General features: G+C 43.5%; 1 protein-coding gene across 3 annotated transcripts in view; it reads left to right on the top strand.

The window, feature by feature from the left end:
• Window positions 1-23,537, top strand: part of Znf106 (zinc finger protein 106) — a 49,144-nt gene that overhangs the window by 24,046 nt on the left and 1,561 nt on the right. For all 3 annotated transcript variants that reach the window (XM_036184093.1, XM_036184092.1, XM_036184094.1), the window contains 16 exons: window positions 752-1,379; window positions 2,833-2,902; window positions 4,869-5,023; window positions 5,105-5,165; window positions 7,021-7,356; window positions 9,630-10,395; window positions 11,073-11,128; window positions 11,544-11,689; window positions 13,330-13,464; window positions 15,260-15,376; window positions 16,648-16,839; window positions 17,245-17,307; window positions 18,288-18,407; window positions 18,929-19,000; window positions 20,377-20,448; window positions 23,363-23,509. In XM_036184093.1, coding sequence (XP_036039986.1) covers window positions 752-1,379; window positions 2,833-2,902; window positions 4,869-5,023; window positions 5,105-5,165; window positions 7,021-7,356; window positions 9,630-10,395; window positions 11,073-11,128; window positions 11,544-11,689; window positions 13,330-13,464; window positions 15,260-15,376; window positions 16,648-16,839; window positions 17,245-17,307; window positions 18,288-18,407; window positions 18,929-19,000; window positions 20,377-20,448; window positions 23,363-23,509 — 3,136 coding nt within the window. The remainder of the gene's footprint in view (window positions 1-751; window positions 1,380-2,832; window positions 2,903-4,868; window positions 5,024-5,104; window positions 5,166-7,020; window positions 7,357-9,629; window positions 10,396-11,072; window positions 11,129-11,543; window positions 11,690-13,329; window positions 13,465-15,259; window positions 15,377-16,647; window positions 16,840-17,244; window positions 17,308-18,287; window positions 18,408-18,928; window positions 19,001-20,376; window positions 20,449-23,362; window positions 23,510-23,537) is intronic.

Raw genomic sequence — 23,537 nt, 5'->3', positions numbered from 1 at the left:
AGTCTTTCCTCACAATGCAGTTACAATGGGGGCCCACCTGAGAAACTAACTATGGACCTAGGAAAATGCCAGCAGAAATCTGTCACTTTGGTTTAAATGGACTAGAACATGGTATCTTCCTTTGAATCTTAATGTTTGGAACCAGCGGTAAAAATTTTAACTGTGACTGCTCTTACTACCTGTCACTTAGCTCGTGACACCTTTCTGTATGCACTCTGGATATTACAGTGAGGATCACAGAATGCTTTCTCTTAAGCTCTTTTGTCACATTTTATGCTACTATTCAGAGTGGTCAAGGAGTGTTCAATATATGTTTGCTACTTGAAAAATCATAAGTGTAACTCTCCAGGCCCAGAGCCTTTACTGTTCTTGTTGATCTTTTTGTCTTGTTTTTCTTTCTTAGGCCTTTTGAATAGTGCATGATGTAGTAAAGTAGGAAGCTTAGAGTCATATTTGTGGTTGTGAATGCTTGGTAAACTGGTTTCTTTGCTTTTAAAATGTTTATTATAGAGAAGGAGCTCTATTTGAGGGAGTGGGAGGAGCCCAGTTGTTACTAGCTCACTTGTAATCTCGGAGCTGCGTACAGTTCTGATTTAGTGCCTGTGACACTGCAGTATTTGTTTGCTTTTTCTGGAGCGCTTGTCAGAGGGTATACTTCTTGACAGCAGGAACTGTCCTCGGTAACCTTTGTGGAGTGGAACCCAGCACATTAAACCACGTCTGATTTGTTCTTTTTTCTTCCTTTTTAAAGGTTTGGCATAGAAATGGTACCTTTGGTTCAAAATGAACAAGAAGTCTTGGATTTAGATGAGGAACCTGATCTGTCCAGACTGGAAGGATTCCAGTGGGAAGGTGTTTCCATTTCCTCATCCTCTGGCTTGGCAAGAAAGCGAAGCCTTTCTGAAAGCAGCGTGATCATGGACAGGGCTCCTGTGTATAGCTTCTTTAGTGAGGAAGGTACCGGCAAAGAAAATGAACCCCAGCATATTATTTCACCTAGTAACACATTGAGTGCTGCCCAGAGTCAAAAGGCAGCCATGTATCTTGAACAGGAAGTGGCACCTCTGACTTCCTCTGTCAGAACAGGTGAAAGGGCCGGGAACATTCCTACCCAAAGGCGACATAGTGCACAGTTACCATCTGATCACATAATACCTTTCGTGCATTCGGCCAGAGACTGGCACAGCCAGGAGAGGTCTACACCATCATTGGAGCGCCATGCCCAGGAGAGCAGTGGAGAAGGAAACTCACTCTCATCAAATGCGTCTTCAGTTCATGCAATCTCCAGCTTAGCAGATGCAGCCACTGACAGTAGCTGTACCTCTGGTGCCGAGCAAATCGATGGTCACAGTGTTAGAAAGAAGCGAAGAGCCACTGGGGTAAGTCTGATCCCCCATGCTGTGTGACAACTTGGTTATTGATAAAAGAGGCTCAACTGATTGTTGTTGGGTATCAGGTGTGCTTTCCTTTGCTCTGAAGTGGAATTATAAGACTCTTAACTTTCATCCTGCCTTCTCTTATCTGAGTAGCTCCACTAAACTAGATGTAATGGGATAGGAATGTACAGTACCAGGAAAATGTGAAGTCATCTCTAAAACTAGTCTGTCAGCAGTGGTTCACCTTACTAAGGATAGGTCACATCTTCAGATGTAATTTAGTCTGTTTTTATGGAGGCACTTGGTACTACTGCATTTGTAGGGCATGTGTGAATGTTGGGTTCATGGTTAAGCTGAAAGGCTTGACGCTCGAGAGATTTGATAGTATTAGAGTACACACACAGGAACGTGTGTGACGAAGATTTAGTCGTTGTGACTGTCTTTCGCCTGCAGTCACCCAGTCTGACCCCGTAAGACACTTTGCCAGTGTCTGACCATTTGTGCTCCCCTCGCCCTGAAGATGGTAGCGGAGGTGGAGACATCCCTGTCCCAAGGTTGCTTTCTGAAAAGAAAGCTGCTAGTGGTCATACTATCTGTAATCTGGTACCCCCTCCCCCTTCAAAGCTAAAGCAGTGGACAGATTTAGAGCTGCTTCAAGCCCTGATTCTGCTTCTCTAAGACAGAGAAGATACTGTTAGGTGATTTTAAATATACTTGAAGCTTGAGATGTACCCTTTTGAAAAGCCATTATCTTGAGGTTTGCATTATAGGTGGTTTAGCTTTTGTTGGAAATGTTTTCTATGGAGATTTATAATGGAACCTAGGCCATGAAAAACATCAATTAAAATGTCATTAGTGGGCTGGAAAGATGGCTCAGCAGTTAAAACACTAGCTGCTTTTCTAGAGGACCCAGGTTCAATTCCCAGCACCCACATGGCAGCTCACACCTGTCTATAACTCCAGTCCCAGGGAATCTGACACCCTCACACAGACATACACGCAGGCAAAACACCAATATACATTTTAAAAAAAATGTCGTTGGCTTTGCCTAGATGGAAGGCTGAGCATGGGCTTTTACTACATCTAATACCAGAAAGCACTTGATCTTGGACTTCTTTGGTTTTTCGAGACAGGGTTTCTCTGTGTAGTTTTGGTGCCTGTCCTGGAGCTCACTCTGTAGACCAGGCTGGCCTTGAACTCACAGAGATCCACCTGGCTCTGCCTCCCCGAGTGCTGGGATTAAAGGCGTGCGCCACCACCGCCCAGCTGATCTTGGGCTTTTTATTAGAAACATTAAGTCAACTAATGGTTGAGTTGTGCACAAGGCCTCTGTTGTCCTCTCAGATGATAGCAGTAGCAAAAGGTAACATATTGACTATCTTAAAACTCGTTCTTTTTGTCCCTCTCTTGCATAATGTCCTTTATATAGTCAATATTCAATTTTCTTTCTCTTCAGGATGGATCTTCCCCTGAACTACCAAGTCTTGAGAGAAAAAATAAAAGAAGGAAAATTAAAGGAAAGAAAGGTATGGCTACAGAATGCTATAGCAGAACATTATTGTTTTTATTTGTTTAGTTGGTGTGTGGGTGTGTGTGTTTGTTTTTGAGGCAGGTTTCTCTGCATATCAGCTCTGACTACTGAAACTCAGAGATTCACCTGCCTCTGCCTCCCAAGTGCTGGGGTTAAAGGTGTGCACCACTGCCTGGCCTATTGCTTTTATCTTTACAATGCTGGGGGTTGATCCCAGGGCTTCATACATGTACCTATCTCTGACCACAAGAAATTGCCCTGATAACACTTGAGCCTTTCATAATTTGGCTCTAAAGTCCAGACTGGCCTCAGATATGCAGAAATCCTCTTGTCTCAGCCTTCCATGTGCTGGAGTTACAAGCTTGGAGCATCGTACCACAAGGCTTGCTGTGTTTTTCTATTGAGAAAGGAACTGGGTTGTGACTCAGTGGTAAAGTACTTGCCTAGAAAACATGAGGCCCCTGGTTCAGTCCTCAGCACTGGGGCATCATCTGTCTATAGATCCAGGATAGCCAAGGCTACAGTCTGCCTGGCCAAGCTAGATTGCAAACTTGTGCCACCATACCTGGCCCATACATGGTTTTTCTTTCATTGTTGTCTTGTTTAAAATCAGAGAAAAGTCTTATCTCTTGGTACGTTAGTTGCCGCTGAAGAAATACATGATGCCACATAGATCTGAAAGCTGTTAGGTTCTAGACCATATATATAGGCAGGAAATCTCACTGGGATTTTTCTGTTGGAATTAATTTCCTGTCGTTTAATTAAATGTTGTCCCTCTCACCTTTTCTTTCTTGGTTCTAAGGTTTCTTGACCTGTGACTCAGGCTAGCCTTGAACTCAGGGTAGTTCTGCCTCTGAGGCCCAAGTGCTGGGGTTGCAGCTGGAAGCCGCCTCACCTGGCTTCACTCCTTTTTATTGAGACTCCTTGTTTATCTATCTAACATGAATAAAGGAGTTCATAGCAGAAAGAACAGGCTCTGATTTGGGTCTATTTAGGTTTCTATTGGGTATCAAAATTAGATTTTCTTTGGGAAAGCTTTAATAAGGAGAACTATGGCATAAGTCACAGAACAAAAAAAAAAAAAAGTTCCTCAGCACATTGAGATTGCATCATACTTAGAAAGCTTTTGTACATCAAGAGAAACATCTGGGTCGCTGGGTGGTGGAAGTGTATGCCTTTAATCCCAGCACTCAGGAGACGGAGGCAGGCAGATCTCTGTGAGTTCAAGGCCAGCCTGTGCTACAGAGTGAGGTCCAGGACAGGCACCAAAGCTACACAGAGAAACCCTGTCGAGAGACAGACTGACAGACAGACAGACATCTGGAATTAATGTGGTGGCCAGATAACCTAGAAAGTTCAAGGCCAATTCTACTATGTAATAAGACCCTGTTTCCCTTAAAAAAGAAAAAGAAAAGAAAAGCAACAACAACAAAACAATAATTAGGCTAATTGTGGTGATTCATGCCCTTAATCCCAACCCTTCACAGACAGAGGCAAGTGGAAGTTCTAGGTCAACCAGGACCATATAATCCCTGTGTCAAAAACCAAGCAAGAGTCTGACTGAAGGGAACTATTTGAATCTGAGAAACAGACTAGAAAACATGGTCTCAGAAGAGTACCAGCACTGAAAGCCTGAGGCTCAGTCCGGGCCAAAGCCCTAGTGAGGAGCTCAGTACCCAGTAGAAGGAAGGGAGATGCGACTGGAGCAGTCTGTCCCAGGGCAGAGGTCCCCCAGGAAGTGGTGAGGGCAGTGTTCTCAAATCCAATAAGCAGGGGTGGGAACTGCAGATCCCTGCTGGTTCTTATTTTGATATGTTTAGCTTTGCTATCATCAGGTCTGGCCACATATTTTGTAAGAAGCATGAGTCTCGATCACCTGTTGAGAGAAAGACAGGTTGGTACTTCTCTATTTGTATTTCTCTCCTGGAAGACTTACTGAACTTGCCCTTTTGCTTTGACAGAACGTTCTCAGGTTGACCAGCTACTGAATATTTCCTTAAGAGAGGAAGAACTGAGCAAGTCGCTGCAGTGCATGGACAGCAATCTCCTACAGGCACGGGCGGCACTGCAGACAGCGTACGTCGAAGTCCAGAGGCTGCTCGTGCTCAAGCAGCAGGTAACAGCCGAAGAGTCCCAGGAACGCTGATGGGCTTGGGGCTTGCATTCTAGAATGCTTAGCCGTCTGTTTTACTTTCAGATAACTATGGAGATGAGTGCACTGAGGACTCACAGAATACAGATTCTACAAGGATTACAAGGTATTTAGAGCATGTCTGATGAACCATTAGTCTTTGGTATTTGTCAGGGATAAAGCAGAGAAGCCATGGGAGTATCACACTCTGTCCTGCATGTCTCTGTGTTTTCATCCAGACACGTGTATGTCTCAAAAGTGTTTAACAGAGCTGAGCTGAGTGGCCAGGCTGTGTTCTCTGCTGCTTAGGAGGCTGACACAGGATTGTGAGATCAAGGTTTATCTGGGTTAGAGAGTGAATTCAAGACCCACCTGCATCTCAGAATGAGTGGAAAGAATTAGTGATATAGCTTAGCTGTTGAGTGCTGTGAGGTAATCCCCTTGGACACTGTAAATTGCCACTTGAATTGGTTTAATAAAATGCTGATTGGCCAGTAGCCAGGCAGGAAGTGTAGGTGAGGAGACCAAACTACTGGGAAGAGGAAGGACGGACTCGCCTGCCAGACTCAAAGGGATCAAGATGAGAGTGCTGTACTGAGAAAAAGTACCAAACACATGGCTAAGCATTGATAAGAATGTGGGTAACAATTTAAGTGTAAGAACTAATTAGCAATAAGCCTCAGCTACTGGCGGAGCATTTATAAGTAATGTAAGTCTCTGTGTGGTCATTTGGGAAGTGGCTACCCGGTAATTGGCAATTGCTGGTGGGACGGAAACCTCCACCTTCAGTTGAGTGTCTGCTTAGTCTGGGCAAGGGCCTAGGTTCAGTTTATAGTGCGGGGCTACAGTGATGGGCAGAGGAGAAAGAACAGTGGGGATAGGAGCTTTTGTTTGGGACCAGAGGACTGAGTTCGAATCTTTTGTTTGTTTGTTTTATTTTGTTTTTTTCGAGACAGGGTTTTTCTGTGTAGCTTTGTGCCTTTCCTGGAACTCACTTGGTAGCCCAGGTTGGCCTTGAACTCACAGAGATCTGCCTGGCTTTGTGCTGGGATTAAAGGCATGCACCACCACCGCCTGGCCCTGAGTTCAAATGTTGACTTCTATTAGTAACTGTATGACTTGGATAAGCCATTTAAAATTAGATTTTTAAATTTTCTTTGTTTAATTTTTATTGTTAATTTTTTGACAGGTCTTACTCAGTAGCCCAGGCTGTCCCAGGACTTACATAGCCTAGGGTGACCTAGAACTATCAATTTATCTTTCTCAGACTATTGAATGTTAGGATTTCAGGTGTGAGCTGTCTTGTACTTTGAGCAATTTAAATGTTAAAGCCTGTTCTCTCTGTGCCCTTGATAGTTGTATAGGTTATACATTTTGTTTGGACAAGTTAAGAGGGAGGGTGCTAACACGTTATTAATTCAATTTTTGCTTAATTTTTTATTGTAGTTTTTTTTCAGACAGGGTCTTTCAATGTAGCTCTGGCTCTGTAGTCCAGATTGGCCTTGAACTCAGAGATCTGCCTGCCTCTGCCTCCTATGTGCTGGAATTAAAGACATGAGCCACCATGTCTGACTGATTGATGTTTTTGAGACAGGATCTCATGTATCCCATGTTCCCGTAAACATAGTAGGTGTCTGAGGGTGTTGCCAGACTCCTCATTCTCTAGTCTCCACCTCCAAGGCTGTGATTACAGGCATGCAACACCATGCCCAACTTAAAATTATTTCCTCATCTTTAAAAATACATATTGGAGGCCAGGTATGGTGACATGTACCTTTAATCCCAGCTTTGGGGCACTGAGACAGGGGGATCTCTGTGAGTTCAAGACCAGTCTAATCTATATATTGAGTTCTAAGATAGCCAGCACTACATAGTGAGACTTTGTTTCATCAAAACAAAACAAATAAAAATTGGCTAAGAAATAAATGGCTTTCCAAGTGACATTCTTGCATTTGTATGTGTGTCTGTATTTCTTGTTGTAGAAACGTATGAACCTTCTGAGCACCCAGACCAGGCTCCCTGTAGCCTCACAGCCCGAGAACAAAGGAATAGCCGATCACAGACATCTATTGAGACCACACTGCTGCCTACTCCCTTTTCCCTGGGGTTTCTGGAGCCACCTCCTGGCCATGTGTCTCCACCATCCACTGGAACCCCTCTCCAAATAAGCACATCTGCTTTCCAAGTCCATGGTACTGTCCCTGATTCATCAGTTCAGATAAAACAAGAGCCCATGTCTCCTGAACAAGAGGGGAGTATGAGTGCTGTGCCACAAGGCTCTGCTTCCAGTGTGTCCAAGGACTTACTGCAGACTAATAGTAAGTAAGCTTTTCTCTTGAGTTCAGAGTGCTCTGAAGGACAGTTGTAAAGCCTGTTAAAACAAAGTCACACGTGGTGCTGCATGCTGTTAATCCAGCACTTGGAGGTGGACACAGGTGGATCTCTGAGTTAGAGATCAGCCTGATCTGCACAGCAAGTTCCAGGTCTCAAAAATAAAGTAGTTGTTATAGTTAGGTTTTTTTTAATTGACAGATAATTCATATAGGAAGGTTGTTTTCAAATACTTCAGAAAACATGGAGTCAGGGGGATGACTCAGTGGGTAAAGGAGCTTGTCACCAAGACTGGTGGCCTGAGTGTAATCCCTAGAATCCATTCGGAAAGAAGAGAACCTGGGCCCCCACATATACCTGTGCTAACACACACATAAATAAATTCTTAAGAAACTAATAAAATATTCCAGAGAATGTAATTTAAGTTTCATTGTTACCTGGTCTTCTCAGAGCTTTAATGAATTGATATTATATCGACATTTCCGAAATGTTTCATTTGTCTTTTAATACGTGGGTTAACATTGGTTGGCCTGTTTATTGGTGAGGTGTGTACTTGAATTTCTCAGCACTTAACTGCCTGTATTATCTCAGATGTAAGCCAGGACTGATAAAAACCTGAGAGGCAAGTGGCCACGTTGGCCACAGCATTCTGGTGTTTGCAGGTATTAACAGGAGCTTATGTGGGTCGAGAAGTAGCCAGGGCTTTAACACTTGCCTGGTTTAACATTTGAGAATGTCTTCTTAGCTGCTTTCATTACTACAAATCCTGTCATATTAAAATCTCAGTCAAAACCCAGACTGTCCAAATGAAACAGCTCAGCAGACATGAGCTAGCCTAAGAGAGCCTGCAACTCAAGTCTGATGCCTGGAACCCACGTAAAAAGAGGCGTGCGGTCACACAAATCTGTTTTCCCAGCACTCCTTGGTGTGGGAGGTCAAGACGAGAGAACTGCTTGGAAGCTTGCAGGCCAGCCAGCCTGGAGTCTAAAGCACGGCAGCACAATCGAGCGCCTGCCTCACTACAGTAGAAGGCAAGGACTGGCAGTCAGGTGTAGACAGAACCATCTTGTTAAATAAGAAACACAGCCAATTGCAGAGTTAAAAGCCAAGAGGTCAGAGCAGTAGCTGAGAGCTGAAAACCTTCACTGCTGCTCTGTCTTTCCTCTCCACAAGAGGCCTACTTCCTGTGTCCTGTCTTTTATATCGACTTTCTGTTCTGCCTTCTCATTGGTTGTAAACCCAGCCACATGACCTCCTCGTCACTGCCTGTCTGTACAGACCTCCAGGTCTTCTATGGTTGGTATTGAGATTAAAGGCGTGTGTCGCCATGCTGGCTGTGTCCTTGAATACACAGAGATCTGCCTAGCTCTGCCTCCCAAGTGCTGGGATTAAAGGCGTGCACCCACTACTGCCCAGCTTCTGCTATGGCTTGCTCTGACCCCAAGGCAACTTTATTAATATACAAATAAAATCACATTTTACAAATAAAGTACAAATAAAGTATCACCACAGTCAGGACTTGTCCTCTGACCTGCACATTTACGCCATGGTATGTACACACACATGCGCACACCCTGCACGAAAGTTAAGACGGGCATTGTGTGATTCCTTAAGCTGAAACAGTTTGAAGAATTCCTTCAGCTTCTGCTCCTGATGCCCTAGGGCACTGCTTATGTAGATTCTAGTATTGAATGTCTGTGATCTGTCATACTGAATTTTAAGTTACTTTTATGGAGTTAGTATTTAGGTATTTAAAACTACAGTGCATTAGGGCTGGTGAGATGCCTCAGTGAGTAAATGCACTTATCACCAAGCCTGGAAACCCGAGTTTAATCCCCAGGATCCATACTGTAAAAAGAGAGAATTGACTTCTACAGATTGTCCTCTCATCTTTTTGTTGTTGTTGTTTTTCGAGACAGGGTTTCTCTGTGTAGCTTTGCACCTTTTCTGGAACTCGCTTTGGAGACCAGGCTGGCCTCGAACTCACAGAGATCCGCCTGCCTCTGCCTCCCGAGCTGTATTTCAGCCTGTCTTAAACCATAAGTCTGTGTTTGTTTACATGAGAATGACTCCCAAAAGTTGTCCTCTGATCTTCCCCCAAGTGTGCACTGGAAGTTAATCCTTGTATGCATGCCCGCTCACACACAAAGCAAAGCAAAACCTGTGTACCATCAACTATGTGAACATTCAAAGTAGAAGAAAGATCAGTAGACAGTCCGTGCCTGCAGAAGTTGATTTTCTGTTTGATTTCCTGATTCAGGAGTGGTCAGTAACAGCTGCCCAGTTTACCCAGCCGTCCCTGCAGTATTAACATCAGAGTCAACAGAAAGTTGCCAGGAGGCTAACCAAGATCAAAATTTTCCTGTGGAGCAAAGAAATTGCAGAAGCCGAGAGCACTCTCCCTGCTCCCAGTCTCCTGGTCTCCCTGGTGTAGACAGAGGCGAAGAGCCTGCCAGAGGCAGCAGTGGCTCAGAGGCCTGCAGCAGCTCTTTTCTCAGGCTGGCTTTCACTCCCGAAACCCCTGTGGAGAAGGAAACTCACTCTGCAGCTGAACCACAGGCAGAGTCCACACTGGCATCAGCTGAGACCAGAGTGAGCAAGAAGAAGAAGAAACTTCGGAAGAAGAAGACACTACGGGCCACCCACGTTCCCGAGAACAGTGACACGGAACAGGATGTGTTCCCTGCTAAGCCTGCAAGGAAAGTAAAGACCGGAAAGGTAGCTAAAGGGGAGAAAGTCACCACGTCCACCTGGGAAGACAGCAAGACTGGTCGGGGGCAAGAAGCTGTCAGAGATGAGCCAGACAGTGAGTCCTCCCTTGAAGTCCTGGAAGTCCCAAATCCCCAGTTAGAAGTGGTTGCCATTGATTCTTCTGAATCTGGAGAAGAGAAACCAGACAGCCCATCAAAAAAAGATAGCTGGAGCTCTGCAGAACAAAACCCAATAGAAACTTCTCGTTCTGGTTGTGATGAAGTTAGCTCTACGAGTGAGCTTGGCACCCGCTACAAGGATGGCATTCCTGTCAGGTAAGGGTCGTTATCTCAGCAAGCTTTGCTGGCCAGGTCCATACCCAGGTTCCTGGGAAATGACCCAAAATCAAGTATAGCAAGGGCTTCAGAAGGAAAACCCATAATGTCTTGCCATTTCCAATTCCAGATCCAATCAGGAGCAAGCATATGTCCTGAAGTACCTCCAGCCTGTGAACCTTCTGCCCATATGTGATTCAGCACATCCAGTGCAGATGGGTCAAAGAAACTTGTTTAGGGGAATGAAAAACATGTGACTTGTTATCTCCCATAAACAGTAGCCTCCAGCACTTCAGAAACTATCTGTCCTTGGGCAAGGGGCTTGTAGATCAGAAGCATTTTTGTTTAATGGGTCTCTTAGGCACAGTTGTTAAAACTTAAAATGTGACTTTGACTTTCACAACTGCTTTTTCATTGACTCTTTTGGCTTTTGGGGCGGCGGGGGGGGGGGGGGGGGTGTTCTCTGTAGTTTTGGTGCCTGTCCTGGATCTCACTCTGTAGCCCAGGCTGGCCTCAGACTCATAGAGATCCGCCTGCCTCTGCCTCCCAAGTGCTGGGATTAAAGGTGTGCACCACTATGCCCAACTTTAAAGAAATTTCAGGTGGAAAATTGATTCTTTGAGTTAGAGAGTTTTGGTTTTGCCAGATACCAAGATATTTTTGCTATTATTTTTCAGTGTGGCAGAAACTCAGACGGTGATCTCCTCCATAAAGGCATCTAAGAACTCTTCGGGTAATTAATTTTTCTGTTTTGTTTAAGTAGCCTCAGGGAAAGGGGTTTTTAGAATTTAGAAGTCAAGTCAGTTTAAATCTATTTAAATGTGTTCATAGAACAGGAGATAAAATGTAAATTTAAACCAGATAGTTGCCTGGCTCAGCACCAAGTGTGTAGGTCCTGGACTTTGCCAGCTGCTGCTCACATCTGTCTTAGCTGGTTCCCTTTTCTGACCTCATTAATTTTAAGGTTGTAGTTGTTTTTTGGTGGAATCTTCCCAATGAACAACTTAAGGACATTCTGCTTGGGGACTAGGATTTAAGAGAATCTTTTGGTGATTTAATTCAAGTCCTCTAAATGGTGTGATGGCTTTGACTTAGTATCTTTTCAGACTGTAGCAGACATGTCTCTGAAACCTTTTTCTGTTTCCTAGAAATATCTTCAGAGCCAGGAGATGATGATGAACCTACAGAAGGAAGCTTTGAAGGACACCAAGCTGCAGTGAATGCAATTCAGATATTTGGAAACTTACTGTATACCTGTTCAGCAGACACAACTGTCCGAGTTTATAATTTGGTGGTAAGAATAATGTTGAGTATCTTTGGTTGCAGTCTTTAAAACTCACTTATGTATCTTTAACATAGATAAAGGGAACATGCTGACTTTGCAGGGGTGTGGGCTGATCCTAGATATGGTGGATCATCTGGTTAGAGTATCTTCCTCTCTCCATTGGAAAAAGAAGTCCTGTGCTTTAGTCTCTGAACCAACATCCATGGCAAAGGGAATAGGATCACACCAGTAGATGAGGGCCAGTCAGTCCCCAACCTTGACGTTAGTGATAGGGCCAGATGCTGCACAGCCAAGGAAGGATGAAATGAGTATTGCAACATATTTGCAGAAGAATTTTTCCCTGATAATTAACTATAGAGTCCAACTTCTTATAGAAAGTAACATCTTTCCATGCCTCACCCTCATGAGGTGTAACTGAGCACTTTGAAGGTTTGAATTTCTGTCACAGCTAACTTTGTCCTCTGCAATGGTAACCAAGACATTTAAGGAACACTTGAATGACTTCTGAGCCAACACCATGAATGTTATGAACCAAGACTTTGTTTACTATAGGCAAGCAGGCATATATAATCTAGGGACATGAGAAATATCGAAAATAATCCCAGAAAGAAAGCAGTGATATATGGAAGAATGAGTGTATACTCCACAAGAGCAGAGCTGGGTGTGGTGGCACATGCCTATAATCCCATCACCTGGGAAGTAGAGACAGGAGGATCAGGAGCTTAAAGCTAGCCTCTGGTACAAAGGCTTTCAAGTTGTGAGATACGTGTATGGATGTGTATATATGTATATTCTAAATAGATCTTGTTATATGCACAGATGTAGCATTTGAGATCATTGTTAAGAAACCATTCCTAAGCCACTAGGACCACTGATAGCACCTGACATTTTTTAATGGTTGAGCATTATCATAAGCTGGTAATCAAAGGCATAACTTCTCTGAGCAATTAGCAACAGTTTGGATGTACTAGGTTCCTTGGTCCATATATTAGAAAAACTTGACCTAGGCATTAAGTATAATTCTCTCCTCATTGTGAATCACCTAAATATTTTTGGGTGTGGCTTAGTAAATATATAGTTATAAGTATCTCACTATATGTGACTTTGCTGGGCATTCAGTGAACAACATGTTTACTGAGCACACTTTGTGTACTAACCAACATATTTGGGGTAAATGTGACAATGGGCTGAAGTTTTTGCAAGTTTTTATTAACAAAAGGCATTGTCTAATTCCTCTGTATTAGTGACTTTTCTATTGCTGTGCTCAAACACTGTGACCAAGGTGTCTTCGAGAAGACAGGGGTCACTTGGGCTTACAGTTCCAGAGGGTTGTGTCCCTTATGTTGGGAACAGTCTGGCAGCAGAAATGGTGGTAGGCTTAGGGAACTTCCATCTTGAACCTTAGCCATGGAGTGGAGAGAATGAACTGGAAACGTCCAGATCTTAAAAGAGCTTAAAACTCTCAAAGCCGGTCCCTGTCCCCCGACACACATTGTCCAGTAAGGCTGCACCACCTAAACCCCCCAAACAGCACCACCAACTGGGGAAAGACTGTTCAGATACCCCAGACTATGGTAGACATTTCTAATGCAAACCACCGTACCTTCTAAATCCTGTAAGTAATAATCTGACCTGTGCTTGATTTTTAGAGTCGCAAGTGTATTGGTGTCTTTGAGGGCCATATTTCCAAAGTGAACTGCCTCCTTGTCACTCACACCTCTGGGAAGAATTCCATCCTTTACACTGGTTCCAGTGACCACACCATTCGCTGCTATAATGTCAAGGTAGGTGATTCTAGAGAAATCAAAGTGGTAATATTGAACCTTTAACTATATTTTCTGTCATTCTTCTCAGTTGACTTTCTCATTTTGTTTCTGAGCATACTATCCACAGATTCCGTCCCTCCTCCCTCCTCCCACCCCCCAGCCCTCTTTCCCAAGCCACCCTGTATCCCCACATCCCCCTAATCAAGGTCTCCCATGGGGAGTCAGCAGAGCCCAGCACACTGAGCCTAGGCAGGTCCAAGCCCCTTCCCACTGCACCAAGGCTGTGCAAGGTGTCACACCACAGGCACCAGATCCCAGAAGCCTGCCCGTAGACCAGGGACAGATCACGATCCCCCTGCCTGGGTGCCCCCCAAACGGTTCGAGCCAAACAACCATTCTTCGTATCCAGAGGGCCTAGTCCAGTCCCATGGGGGCTCCACAGCCACCAGTCCACAGTTCGTGGGCTCCCACTAGTGTGGCCGGTCATCTCTGCACGTCCTCCCATCATGATCTTGACGACCCTCACCTGCAGTATCTTGCCTCTCTCTTCTGAGCATATTTTAGCATTCTGATACCATCTTAGATAGAAGGTTCAGCATAAACCACATTTTCCATTTGTTCATCGATATCTATTAATTTCATTTCTTCCTCTTAAATATTCTTTCACATCATATGCCAGAATTAATCTTAGTTGCAATATTATTTATTTGTTTGTTTGTTTGTTTTTAAATTTATTTTCCTTTGTGTAGCTTTGGAGGCTGTCCTGGAACTCACTTTGTAGCCCAGACTGGCCTCAAAACTCACAGAGATCCACCTGCCTCTGCCTCCTGAGTGCTGGGATTAAAGGTGTGCACCACCACCACCCAGCTAGTTGCAGTATTTTTAATTACATTTGTTTACTTACTTTGTGCATGTATGTGCATGTATCTATATACATGCGTGTCATGTCATGTGTGTGGAGGTCAGAATGATATACAGACTTTTTTCTCTTTCCACCTTGTGGTTCAAGGGGTCAAACTCAGGTCATCAAGCTTCGCTGCAGGAACATTTGTCTGCTGAGCCATCTCACTGGCCCTGTTAATTTAATTTCTTTAAAAGTTAAACTTTATGGGGTCCATAGAAATAAGTCAGTTGGTAAAGTGCTTGCCTTGAAGAAGACCTGAATTCTATCCCCAGAACTCATTTTAAAAAGCTGAGCATAGGGCCTGGGAGATGGCTCAGTGGAGAAAGTGATTTGCTGCCAAGCTTGATGACCAAAGTTCAGATCAATGGGACCATGGGGTGGGAGGAGGGGAACGGTGGGAGGAGGGGAACGCTCTGCAAGCTGTCCTCCGTCCTCTACACAGGATCTCCTGTTCCAGGCTGGCATCATGCTGACAGAGAACTTCTGGGGCTCCTACTTCTACCTCCCAGATACTGAGAAGCAGGCATGAGCCATCACACCCAGTTTACCATGTGCTTGGGATTGATCCCAGGGCTCCCTGTCTGCACACAAATACTCAACCTACTAGTCACATCACCAAATGCAACTTTATAATTTATCTTTGTTCATTTAAGAAGCTTAGCACTCAAGTCAGCCCTTTTAAGAATTTATGCATTTATCAATATCATTAGACTGTTTTTCGATAGTACTCTCACACCCTGGGACCTTGACCTCTATTTTAAAGAAGAAAAATACCTAAGATAGTCTACTGTGCTTTTCAGCCTCATTTTAAGTGTTTTGAGGAGCAATTATTCACACATTTGCCACTATCCTCTATTAGTAACAGATTGTTTGGGGTTTTGGTGGTTTGTCTTGTTTTGTTTTTTTCAGACCCGAGAATGTATGGAACAGTTAAAGCTAGAAGACCGAGTTCTCTGCCTTCATAATAGATGGCGAGTCCTCTATGCTGGACTGGCAAATGGCACTGTCGTCACCTTCAACATAAAGGTTAGTGGTTGGAGGAGTAGGCTGAATTTCTCTACCATTTATAAGTAGAATGAGTTTATATAGTGGAAAATAACAAGCAGCCCTTTCTTTCTTCTGGTTTGAGGAAACAACAGAACTAGCCTTTCATTAAAAGCAGTCATCTTCTAGTTCAAGTGAAATCAATCCTCCGTTCTGTCTGCTCAGACTCACATGTGCCAGGACCAAAGCGCAGCCATACTAAATTAAACCAGGCCTGAATATTTGGGCCAAATAATGAGTCATAGGTTAAACCAGTCTGTCTCATTTTAAGAGTGACACCATGGAGAATGAATCTGAATTCCCTGAAGGATGGCACTAATGTAGGTTGGAGACTGATTTAGGGTTTATGACAATGCTCAGCTCTGTGAGGGGAAGTAAGTCGAGTTTTCTGTAACACCATGTAGCCTCGTTCTTTCCCAAACCAAGGATAAGTTCATTTGGTGAGCAAACGTCACCATCTTCCCTATGCCAGGCCCCAGAGTTTCCTAGTCTCTGTTGCTGTGATAAAATATCCCAACCAAAAAGCAACGTGGAAAGCAAGGGTTTATTTGGCTCACAGTTCCAGGGTAGACCATTACTGTGTAGAAATCAAGGCAAGAACTAGAAGCCGCTAGTCTAGCCGAGAGTAGGAGGTGAAGACACACAGCTGTTTTTGTGTTCAGCTCCCTCACTTCACTCACATAGTTAGGCTAGCGCCCTCTTGTGGCCTCCATGGGGACCTGAACACACATGGCGTAGCACACCCCCCCCAGACACACAAACATACACAAGTAAAATACATCTAAAATTATTTTCTTTGAAATATCATGATATATATCATATCTTTTGGAGGACAAAACACAATGGGAAGATAGGCACAGTGATTGATACCTGTAATCTCAGCACTAGGAAGGCTGAGGCAGGAGAATTTCTGTGAGTTTGCAAGTAGTCTGGGCTGGCTACATAGTGTGTTCAAGGCTTGGCTGGGCTGCTTAGCAAGACCCTGTTTCAAAAAAGAAAAAGAACTGAAAGAATCTCCAGAAACCACAGGCAGAAACTACAATGGAGTCGGTTTGTTATTGGGGTAGGACAGTTGAGTTTGCCGTGCTAGATTAGGGAAGGGCGGGCTCAAGCAGCAAAGAAGGTTGGAGCTGATGTGCCAGGGACTGGAACATCAGGATTTAGGGTAGGCAGTAGATGTGAGTTTACAACAGTTAGCTGGTTTTGAAGTTTCCTTGCTAAGTTGCTCTTATAGAACGTTGGCTTTTTTTCAGAACAACAAGCAACAGGAGATCTTTGAATGCCATGGCCCTCGGGCTGTCAGCTGTCTTGCCACGGCCCAGGAAGGTGCCCGAAAACTGCTGGTTGTAGGATCTTATGACTGTACCATTAGTGTCCGTGATGCACGGAACGGACTGCTGCTCAGAACCCTGGAGGGCCACAGCAAGACTGTTCTTTGCATGAAGGTGAGTAAATAGATAGATTTGAACAGTATTTCCACTACTGTGTGCTGTGTTCTTAGAATCTTGTAAAGAGTATAGTCAAGGAGATTATGATCTTCTGTACTTGGGTCACAAAGTGACCAACCATTTTTAATAAAAATAGCTAGAAACAAATGTATTTTATTGTAGTGGGCACACTGTAGTGCCCTTCTAGGACAGTCAATAAGTTAGTCTGCATGAACCTAGTGATGTTCTGGTGGGTTCATCACAGTGCCTGGTGATAAGACATGCATTTCCAGTTAGAAAATTTGTCTGGGAAACATTGTTTTATGCACAGTTCATCACAAAATAGGATGGAAATTCCCATTTGCTAGTGTGTATTAAAGTTACTTTGCACAGAAGCTAATTCATTGACTATTTTTCTTTAAGGTGGTAAACGACCTTGTGTTCAGTGGCTCCAGTGACCAGTCGGTCCATGCTCACAATATCCATGTAAGCTGTACTGGTAAAGTGGAAGGAAGTTCTCTTAATTTTTAAATCTGGCCCATTACCTAGTAAAAAGGAATAATAATAACTCCATATGCATGCATGTGCTCTTGGGTGATTTCAGACCACATGGAAATTCTAACCTCATCAAAAAAACTAATCAGAGAAAGACTCAAGAGTTTATGGAAGGTTTCATTTGAACTTGTGGGCCATGGCTCTCAGAGTGTTTAAAATAGAACAGATAAAAACAGCTGAGAGGCTATCTTAGATCTCAGATGCAGCACAGAAGCTCAGTCCCTGCCCTGCCGATGGAGTCCAGTTCATCCTGACTTGTTACTTGGAACCAGATGAAAGTGAGAGTGTAGCTTGGCTGTCACTTCTTATTTCAGATTTATGTATTTGTATATCGCATGTGCATATATAAAACAGGTGTCTTGGGTATAAATATAACATTTGTTTCATATACACATAGCCTGAAGATGATTTTGCTTTTAGTGTGTCTAAGTTTTGACTGTGACCTGACACATGAGGTATAGAGTTTTTCACCTGTGATTGATGTCTGCGCTCTAAAGTTGTAGATTCGGGGTCATTTATGACTTTTGGATCAGGGATTACTCACACTTCAGAAATTGAGGGGCTAGTAAAGGTGCTTACCACAAAACCCCATAAACTAAGTTTCATTCCCTGAACCCACATAGTAGAAGAGAACCTGACTCTGCCAAGTTGTCCTCTGACCTCCAAAATTTGTGCTATGGTGTGTGTACCTATACAATACACAGTTGGTAAAAGTCAAAGTCGGAGGGTGTGTAACGTTCTCTGTAAGTGACAAGCAGTGCTGTGAGAGTGGGAACTTGAGCTGTCAGCATTAGAATAGCTGTATTTGTTTATAGGAGCCTCGGAACAGTTTCCCTTAGAACTTTACAATTGTAAAATGTAGCCGGAGTACTAAAAGCCAGTCTAGTGACTGTCCCTCTTTTCTGGTGCAGACTGGTGAGCTTGTGCGCATCTATAAAGGTCACAATCATGCAGTGACTGTGGTAAACATCCTGGGGAAAGTGATGGTGACTGCTTGCCTGGACAAGTTTGTTCGAGTCTACGAATTACAGGTAGAATTGGGCCCATGTATTTTGCATGACTGCTTTCAGGAGATTGTCTGACTGGAGTAGGGTTGGATTGGCATCTACGCTTTCAGAAGCCTTCTGAAATGTTTAGGTAGCAACCAGGCCAAAGATTGCACTCAGAAACCACTCTGAGATACTTGCTCAGGCTCCCAGCTGTCAAAACATGGTTTTTAACTGCTTTCTATTCCTTTCTCTCTTGGTTGGATGGGGTGGATAGGTGGACAGGGATTGAGACAGGACTGTATAGCCCAAACTGGCCTCAAACTCCCAGTGTAGCTAAGGATGTCTCTGAGTACCTGATCCTGCTGCTGCCTTCATCTTCCAAATGTTGAGCTTAGTGTCATCATTGACAAAACTCAGCTGCTTTCTGACGAGTATCCACAGCCTCTTAAAACCTGTCCAATTCTCCTCGCAGTTGCTTCGGGTTTGAGACTTTGATTGTAAAGACATTGGTTTCACTTCCTTTATTGACCTAATTCTCTAACTTTTTTTTTCTTCTGCCTAAGTCCCATGATCGACTGCAAGTTTATGGAGGACACAAAGACATGATTATGTGTATGACCATCCATAAAAGTGTGGTAGGTATTGCTTATTTTGTCAGATGTTTACCTTTGAACGTATTTGCTTAAAACTCCATATGCTGATAGTAATGTGTCTACTTTTACTCCTTAAGTGACATCTTACCAACTTGATCATGATGTGCCCCATTACTGAGTGCCTCACTTCTTGTCATAATAGTGGGAAGTAACCCAGCAACATTTGTAACCTGAATTGCTAAACAGTCTTATTAATAAAAAATCCTGGAGCCAGATATTGGGGTGAAAGCTGAAAGATCAGTGGAATAAAACAAGCCACCACTAGGAAATCCTCAGCCCAAGAGAGCTACTTCCTGTATATAAGCTATGCCTTCTATACCTTTCTGTGCCCTGCCATCTTACTTCCTCTCTCTGCCCAGCTATATAACTTCTTCTTTTCCACCCAGCTCTATCACTTGCTGTCTGTCTGTACAGACCTCCAGACCTCTATAGTTACCTAGTTCTGGGATTAAAGGCGTGTGTCACTGTGCTTGGCTTTGTTCCCAGTGTGACCTTGAACTCACAGAGATCTAGGTGAATCTCTGCCTCCCCAATGCTAGGATTAAAGGCGTGTGCTACCACTGCCTGACCTCTGTGTTTAATATGGTGGCTGACTTTTTCCTTTGATCCCCAGGCAAGCTTTATTTGTTAGAGCACAAATAAAATATTACCACAAACATTGTTGAGCATTCTCTTTTTATGAATAGCTAAAATAAGTGCAGTAAAATCTATTACCACTTTTAATGGAGACATGATTAGATGCTTTAAAAATAAAATGAGCAATGATTTTTGCAGACATGCTCTGAACAGGACACGGGAAACTATGTCAGAAGATTTGGCCAATGTGGCATTCTTACAGCCATCTCACCTAACCCTGCTTAACTTTTTTTCTTATTTTTTAGACAGAGTTTTACTGTGTAGTCTTGGCAGGCTTGGAATTTACTATGTAGATCAGTCTGGCCTTGAACTCAGAGAGGTCAGCCTGCCTCTTTCCCTCTGCCTCTCAAGTGCTACCATACCTGACTCCCTGCTTAACTTAGAAGGTTTTATTTTTTAATTGTGAGGTTGAACTGGGATGGGTGTTTTCAAGATCTTGAGTAGTAAAACCCTTTTTTACAATGAATACAGTTAGTTAGCAGTGCTGTCCCAGTACAGAGTAAGTGCCATCCTTGCTGTGAGCTACAGCTCAAGGGCAACGCTCTTAAGAGGCACAGTTTCAAGGGGCTCTGACCAGCAGATCAAGAAATTACTGCCCCACTTTGGCATCTTGACCCTGGTTTTACATGAGGTTTATATGTTTCTTTATATTTCATGAAGAGTGTTTTTATATTTGTTTCTTCGTGTATATCTAGTCTGATACCCTGAACCTCTTTCTCCAGATTTACACTGGTTGTTATGATGGCAGCATCCAGGCTGTGCGGCTGAATCTGATGCAGAATTACCGCTGTTGGGTAAGCAGTACGACCATTGCCTCCAGACTTCAGAGTTGCTCGGTCCTGGGCTGGTTTATAAATCTTCATGGTCATCAGTGTAGCATTTGAGTTTCGTGGTCTGCTTTGTGCCTTTTACTGTATGACAGAGAAGATTCATTTTGGAAAAATACACAAATGCTATTTGACTTTTTTTCCGTTTTTTGTTGTTGTTGTTGTTGTTTTTGGTTTTTCGAGACAGGGTTTCTCTGTAGTTTTGGTTCCTGTCCTGGATCTCGCTCTGTAGACCAGGCTGGCCTAAAACTCACAGAGCTCCACCTTGGGAGGCCAACTGCTAAGATTAACCGCCCAGCTCAACTTTCTTTTCTTAAGATTTATTTATTTATTATGTATACAGTGTTCTGCCTGCATGCCAGAAGAGGGCATCAGTTCTTATTACAGATGGTTGGGAGCCACCATGTGGTTGCTGGGAATTGAACTCAGGACCTCTGGAAGAGCAGCCAGTGCTCTTAACCGCTAAGCCATCTCTCCAGCTCGCTTTTTTTTTTTTTTACTTTATTGAAAAAGCTCTCAAGTTTGATATGAGATCTGTGAATAGTGGCTTCTCACTTTATCTCCTAGGTGTTGGTTTTGTTTTGAGGAGTTTGTGTGGGTGAGATTTTGTTTTGTCTTGTTTGCAGTACCGAAGGTTTAAACCTCACATGTGACAGGCAAGTCCTTGCCATGGAAGTCTCTCCCCTCCTAGGTGGTTTCTGTCTGTTACTAAGTCAGTAAATAGTGTGCTTGCTGTTGTAGCCTCTCCGCTTTGCACTAACTACCCTTCTCAGGTGTTAAAAGTATTTATTACTCTGTTCTTTTCTCTTTTGGGGGACCAACCACCCGGCTCCGAAATAAATCAGAGTCTTACTCTTAATTTATGAATGCCCTGCCTTAGCTTGGCTTGTTTCTTGCCAGCTTTTTAAAAATTATCTCATCTACTTTTTGCCTCTGGGCTTTTACTTTTCTCTATATATTTTCTTTCCTTCTTATTCCGTGTCTGGCTGGCTGGCTGGCTGCTTCTTTTCTCACTCCTTCATCTCTCTTTTTCTCCTATTTATTCTCTGCCTGCCAGCCCCACCTGTACTATCTCCTGCCTTGCTATTGGCCGTTCAGCTCTTTATTAGACCAGTCAGGTATTTTTTAGACAGGCACGGTAACAGCTTCACAGAGTTAAACAAATGCAACATAAAAGAATACAACACACCTTTGCATCATTAAAACAAATGTTCCACAGCATAAACAAATTTAACACATCTTAAAATAACATTCAGGCTGGAGAGATGGCTCAGCAGTTAAGAGCATTGGCTGTTCTTACAGAGGTCCTGAGTTCAGTTCCCAGCAACCACATGGTGGCTCCCAACCATCTGTAATAAGAACTGATGCCCTCTTCTGGCCTGCAGGCAGAACACTGTATACATAATAAATACATCTTTAAAAATAAATAAATAATACAAATAAAATAATATTCTATGCCAGGTGGTGGTGGCACACGCCTTTAATCCAAGCACTTGGGTGGCAGAGGCAGGTGAATCTCTGAGTTCAAGGCCAGCCGGGTCTATCTACAAAGTGAGTTCCAGGACAGGCTCCAAAAGCTACACAGAGAAACCCTGTCTCAAAAAAAAAAAAAACATAATCATAATAATATTCTACAACAATTTATGGCTTGACTTACTTTCTTTGTGGTTTCTGATAAATGAAGAGAAGCTTTGAATTTTAAATTTATAGTTTTAACTTAGCCCACTGGGCTAAATGTGTGGTTTTCTTAAAATATGGAAACTAATAATTAGCCCACAAAACTTAAGGCCTTGTTTTCAGTTGGTTCTCGTACTGGGAATGACCCATTGAGAAGTTAGCGGCACTAGGTTTCTTTCCCCCAACCCTGACCTCCTTATCAGAATTAATGGAATGCTGGATGCCTTTTCGAGTTTGATTTTAGGTTTGTCTGTAGCCTAATTACTTCTCAGCTCGGGTATATATCACTGTCTTTGTTTGTCAGTGTTCTCAGGGAAGGTAATCAAAATAGAGGACTAGACCTGTAACACAAAGGGAGTTGAAATCATTGAGGATCTAATGGCAGTGACTGATTGCTAGGAGAAGAGATACTTTGTTTGGTGTGGGCACTGGTGAGGTGGCTCTGCCACCTGGTTCTATAGACAGCCTCTGCCGGTGCTTCTGTCAGCGACCTTGATGAAGCTCTTTGCATCCTTGAGGAGGGAGGAGGGAGACTGGCTGAGAAGCCAGCAGGATTGGAGGACACAGGAAAGGGTGAGGAGATGACTCAGATACATTGTATACATGTGTGATACACTGAAGTCAGACTTCCACAGCAGGTGGTTGTTTGCTTTGAGACAGGTCTCATGTAGCCCATGCTGGCTGACTGCCTACCCACTATGTAGCCAGAGCTGGTCTTGAACTCCTGATCCTCCCACTTCCACCTCCCAAGTGCTGGGATTGCAGGTGGGTGCCACTAGTCACAGCTTCTATTGCTTTGTAGTTTAGTTTCATGGTTCTAGGAGTTGTTAAATATATGCCTTTCAATGTTATGGGAAAGCTACTTGCCTTTGGGAAAAAAATGAATTACAAGTCTACAAAACAAGTTCCAGGACAGCCAGGAAACCCTGTCTCAAAACAACAACAACAAAAAGGATTACAAAATAAATGTAGCAGATTTTATTTTATGATACAAGATAAAGGACATGCTCTAGCTGGGCATAGGGGACATCATTTAATCTCCACACAGCTAGATTCTGAGAGTTCAAGGCCAGCCTGGTCTACCTAGCAAGTTTAGGCCAGCCAGAGAGCTACATAGTGAGAGGGAAAGAAGGTGCTTGTGTGTGCACACATGTCTATGTGTTTACTGTGCTCCTCTTCATGGACCCCTCATCCTTTCTTACAGTGGCATGGCTGCACTCTGATATTTGGTGTTGTGGATCACTTAAAACAACACTTGCTGACTGACCACACTAATCCGAACTTTCAGACGCTGAAATGTCGCTGGAAGAACTGTGATGCTTTTTTCACAGCTAGGAAAGGATCCAAGCAGGTATCATGGGGTTGGATCAGCCTGGGCT

This window comes from Onychomys torridus, chromosome 4 (genome assembly GCF_903995425.1).
Source record: "Onychomys torridus chromosome 4, mOncTor1.1, whole genome shotgun sequence".
NCBI lineage: Eukaryota > Metazoa > Chordata > Mammalia > Rodentia > Cricetidae > Onychomys > Onychomys torridus.
Note: the sequence above shows the minus strand (reverse complement) of the source record. Positions and strands in the feature narration are given on the sequence as shown.